This window comes from Nicotiana tomentosiformis, chromosome 7 (genome assembly GCF_000390325.3).
Source record: "Nicotiana tomentosiformis chromosome 7, ASM39032v3, whole genome shotgun sequence".
In the NCBI taxonomy this organism is placed as follows: Eukaryota; Viridiplantae; Streptophyta; class Magnoliopsida; order Solanales; family Solanaceae; genus Nicotiana; species Nicotiana tomentosiformis.
This window is the reverse complement of record NC_090818.1, coordinates 30,541,168-30,545,823: the sequence shown is the minus strand read 5'-3', so window position 1 is coordinate 30,545,823 and position 4,656 is coordinate 30,541,168. Positions and strand designations below refer to the sequence as shown.

General features: G+C 32.5%; 1 protein-coding gene across 1 annotated transcript; it reads right to left on the bottom strand.

The window, feature by feature from the left end:
- Positions 1-544: 544 nt before the first annotated feature.
- LOC104120982 (protein trichome birefringence-like 43) lies at positions 545-3,257 on the bottom strand. The gene is made up of 5 exons (XM_018766456.3): positions 3,011-3,257; positions 2,387-2,558; positions 1,656-1,834; positions 1,090-1,248; positions 545-983 (listed from the first exon to the last, which is right to left on the bottom strand). Exons 1-5 carry the CDS (start codon positions 3,232-3,234, stop codon positions 725-727), a joined length of 993 nt encoding a protein of 330 aa, XP_018621972.3. The 5' UTR covers positions 3,235-3,257; the 3' UTR covers positions 545-724.
- Positions 3,258-4,656: the final 1,399 nt, after the last annotated feature.

Sequence of the window (4,656 nt, the reverse complement as noted above, 5' to 3'; positions counted from 1 at the left end):
AACGATGACATGATTCCTAAGAAACAGTAACCAAATATTGCATGTCTTCGGTTCACCAATTTCCTATCAACTCATATACTTATAATCATGTCTCAGAGGAGAAAAACAAAAAAGAAAGAAACAAAAGTAAGAACTCTGATATGCAGTTGTGGGCTTTCTTAGACGTCAATGAGCATTTTTTTCGGACTTGAGATGCATTATTTATAATCAGCAACCTTTTTCAATTTGAAAAACTTCCAAGTATAGTGGATTAAGTTTTTGGGATCTTTACACAAATAGCCGGCAATATTCATTGTTTACTTTTTCTAGCCATATACATAGATTATACACTGATTATACATAATTATACATGTATAATACAAACATTATGCACATATTATACCTCCATTGGCTATTTTTAGTTTAGTTGATTGAGTGGACGGCTATTTGGGTTAATTCTTCTAAGTTTTTTTACGATAATGCCTCGTATTTTTTGTGTATTTTTAATATTTCGAGTTGGGATTAAAGGTAAAGATGAATTTCCAAAATTAACTCTTCATTTCAATTACTCCTATCCCAGTAATATACTAGATAGAGAAAGAAGAAGAAATGCTACCTCAGTTTTCAAAGCAAATTGGAACATAACCTTTGTAATACATATTTTTACTCTCTTTTATCCCCAAAAAAAGATAAGAAAAACTGAGGACTGGTATTCCTCCCTCTTCTCTCTTTAAATAATGGTGATCTATAATTGATCAAGAACTGCACTTAAGAGCAGATTCCAAGTATCAGCAACACCAGCCACGCACCAATGAGTGCAGTCTATGTTCCTGTGTCCACCAAACCCATAAACTGAAGGATGTCCGTCTGCTCTGTACTGTGACAATGTTGTCACGTTCAATAAATGAACTGGTTTACTCATCCCTCTCAAAACCTTCTCTAGTACCAGTTCTCCTGGATGAGGTCCTTGTGTACTCTTCAATGGTTGCGTTACTCCGGCACAACTGATTTTATTGTCAAATATCATACTGTCAGTGCACAAAACTTAAATTTATTTTATAGTATGTTTACCATGCATGCTAGTAAGTATAAAAATTGTCTTAAACTCACTTGTCGTGGTCAGGAGAAACTCCTTGGAAAAATATTTTAGTTTTTCTTGTATCAACTTCTGAATCCACCCATTTTCCCCAGGTATTCAGTGCTTTCTCGTATAGGGTTAACCGGGGTGCGTCTTTGTATGTAGAGTTGCCATCTTGAACAAGATTCCAACTGCAAAACCAATCATAATAAAATGACCAAACCAAGAATTCCATCAAATAATGATGGAAGTAGGTTTGATGTATTGACGATGCAAAAAATATTTAATAAATTAAATTCTCTTATAAGATAATTACAAGTAAATTTATATGACAAACATTAGTTAATAACATGTACACTTGTTAAAATTAAGTGATAGGGCAAAAAATCTAAAAAGACAGTTCGGGCACAAAGCATCACACGTTCATGCACGATCCAAGGAAGAGCCGTATATAGGTAGTCTACCCCGATGCAAGCATTAGTAGTTGATTCAACTGCTCGAACCCGTGACTTATGGCCACACAGAGACATAGTGAACAAAATCTATACTCTATATTAATGAAGGTAGAAATATGGGAAACTGATTGAAGAGTACTTACGCTTGTTTTCTGCCACTATGAAGCCACCAATGCCAAGAATCAAAGATGAGGACATCCATTTCTTTCCATTGAGCAGCAGCACTGAGAGAATCCAGCATTAACACTCGCGTCCCGTTGTTCTTTGTAATAATGTCTACTAGGAAAACATCTCGGAGTATCAAGTACGACGTGTTGTATTTCTGCATTTTGGCAATGTATTCAAGAATCAAACATAAGGCACTTGGAAATTAAAGAACTTGATTAACATTCTAATCTAGATCACCGTAACATTTTAGAGAATAAATTAGTTATCAACACGACTCGTTATTGACAATGAATTAGTGATGAAAAAGTTAGGGATGCCGATTAGACGGATTTAACTACATTTGGGTAGGTTAAAATCAGTATAGGTTATAATTTGCCCAATGTTTACTTGTGTTAGGATGAGGGAGTCAATTGAGACGAAACTAATAGTCGTAACTCAACCTATTCAACTCATGTCATTTTTCATTTATTTATTTGTTCCTTTATAATTTGTTATATACCGAATGAAAATTGATAAAAGTTTTTTTCTTTATTTATCATGGCATATTAAACAAGTCAAACGCCAAAAAAAAAAAAAGAGACCACCTATTATCTATGTTTTTAACTTTTAATAAGTTATCTTATCGGTCCATTCTATATATGCGTGCAGTCCAAATTGGCTCAAGATTTTAAATGAGTTAAATATGACATTAGTAGGAAAAACATACTGGGAATGTGAAGATTGAAGTTTCTCCTATCCTTTTGGAGGTATACTCAGCTTTTGAATCGGCTGCATGTAGCATACAAGTGAGAGATTGCCATTGATCAAGGCTTAGTGAATCTCCTACAAACATCAACCGCTTCCCCTTCATTTTGAGTTGAAATTCTGTAGCATTAAACCTACAAAACACAACATACATCTTAGTGTAAATTAACAAAAAACAAAAGGTAAAAAGATAAAACAGCCAATGTCAATGTTTTAAATTACAAAGAAAAAAGATATTAAAAACACCGATTCAAGAAAAAAAGGGTCAAAAGCATTCGCATTCACACAGGGTCAAAAGCATTCGCATTCATTTTGTATTGAACCCATTATAATTTTAAAATTATGGGTTCATGTCTACTGTTTATTTCAATTTAATAGATATTACATATAAATTTATAGTTCGCATCAAAAGTTATAGGTTCAATTGAACCCGTACTTATAGTGCTACATTCGCCTCTGCGGGAAAGGGCCGCACCCCGAGGGGTGTGATGTAGATGTAGACAGCTGACTCTAATGCAAGCATTAGTGATTGCTTTCACGGCTCCAACCGGTGACCTATAGGTCACACGAAAATAACAGAAAGTACCTAGGTAAGTTGCACCCAGTGGGTTGCCATCTATACTTGAGATAATCCTTATCTGGTCTTCCATTCTTTAAGCAATCAAACTGCTTTTCAATGAATGGACAAACCGATGAATCGTAAAGAGGGTAAGAATCATCAGAAACCCAATTTCCTTGGAAGAGATCACAGCCGTTGGTTCCCAAATGGTTTAAATCATTGATCAATTTCCCATGTACATTGTTCAACATGCAAAGAAGTACAAATAGTGCAGAAGCTGCACCAACAGCTAGAGAAAAACTACCCATCACTATAAGAAGCCAAAAAAAGAAAAGGTTTATGCTCTTTTTTCTGTCAATTTTCTATCTAGATATCATAAATTGTATGTGTAAGTGTTTCTGTGAGTTCCAAACTCTATTTTTGAGAATGTTGAGGCAAATATACCTCTGTGTAGATAAGGATGGAAGGGTTAGCAGGACTCTCCTATATAGTATATAAATGTCTCATCATATAATATTCTTCTTTTTATTGAATTTCTTCAATTATTATGAAGAGAATGGACATACTTTTAAACCATGTAGATCTAATGTAATCGGATTGGAAATTATGTTAACGGAAAGTGCATGATAAATGATGGTCTACATTTATCGGTATTACTTATATAGAAGAACAAACTAAGTCAAGTAATAAATATTATTAATAAATCTCTTGTTTCATAACTAGATTAATGAAATCTGTAGTTAAAAATTGATTCACACTAATGCCTTCCTTATTTGCCTCATCTTGATTGTTTGTTTGTTTTTGTTTTTTTTATTAATACGAATACTAGTTGTAGTTGATATAGCGAGGCTTTGATAATTTTCTAATTTTGAGAGTCTAACTGAGCTTCTGGTAATCAGGAATCAGGATTATCGAGTTTCCAACTATGCTTGCCTGAAAGGTGCTCTTAAAAAGAAAAAAATTGTCCTTATAACATTTGTGTAAACGCTTTGATAAGTATAAATTCCATTTATTGTCTAGTTAACTAAATTAATCTCAAGTATAATTTTTTTACTTTAATTAGATAATAAGCAATTTTATTCCTAAACAATGTTTAAATCTTAGAGCCTGTTTGGCCAAGCTTCTAAGATGTCAAAAGTATTTTTTTTTGCCAAAAAATGTATTTATTTGAAAATATAAGGTGTTTAATTTGGCCAAAACAGAGAAGTGTTTTTAAGCACCAACAGAAACAGTTTTTTTGTTTTTGGGAAGAAGCTACAAATTCTAGCTTGTTCCAAAAAGCAGAAACAAAAAATTAATTTTTTCAAGACAAAAATATCCTTACTATAAAATTATATTGCTTCAATCATCCCTTATTAATTTAACTTTTACTTTTTTTCTTTCTACCATCCCTTTCTTTTTATTTTATTTATATTTACCGTATTTTTATCTTTCTTAATTCTCTTTTTCCTATTTGGAATAATCTGTCTACTAAAAATAGATATCTTCTTTTCTCTTCCGCCATTATTTCTTTTTTTGGTCTCCTATTACTCTTTGAAATAATAAGGCTAATCACCGGATCCAAGCACTTTCTTTATAATATATGATTTTTTTTCTCTTATAGTATACCAATATTATATGATATCCACTTTGTAGTTTTATTTATATATTTTCTTGGCGTGCATGCATAAAAT

Coding starts and splice junctions, on each gene's coding strand:
- LOC104120982 (XM_018766456.3), bottom strand. CDS start 3,234: ATGTTGAACAATGTACATGGGAAATTGATCAATGATTTAAACCATTTG. Junction 2,559..3,010: donor ACTGGGTGCAACTTACCTAG/GTACTTTCTGTT, acceptor TGTGTTTTGTAG/GTTTAATGCTACAGAATTTC. Junction 1,835..2,386: donor CTTCAATCTTCACATTCCCA/GTATGTTTTTCC, acceptor GCCAAAATGCAG/AAATACAACACGTCGTACTT.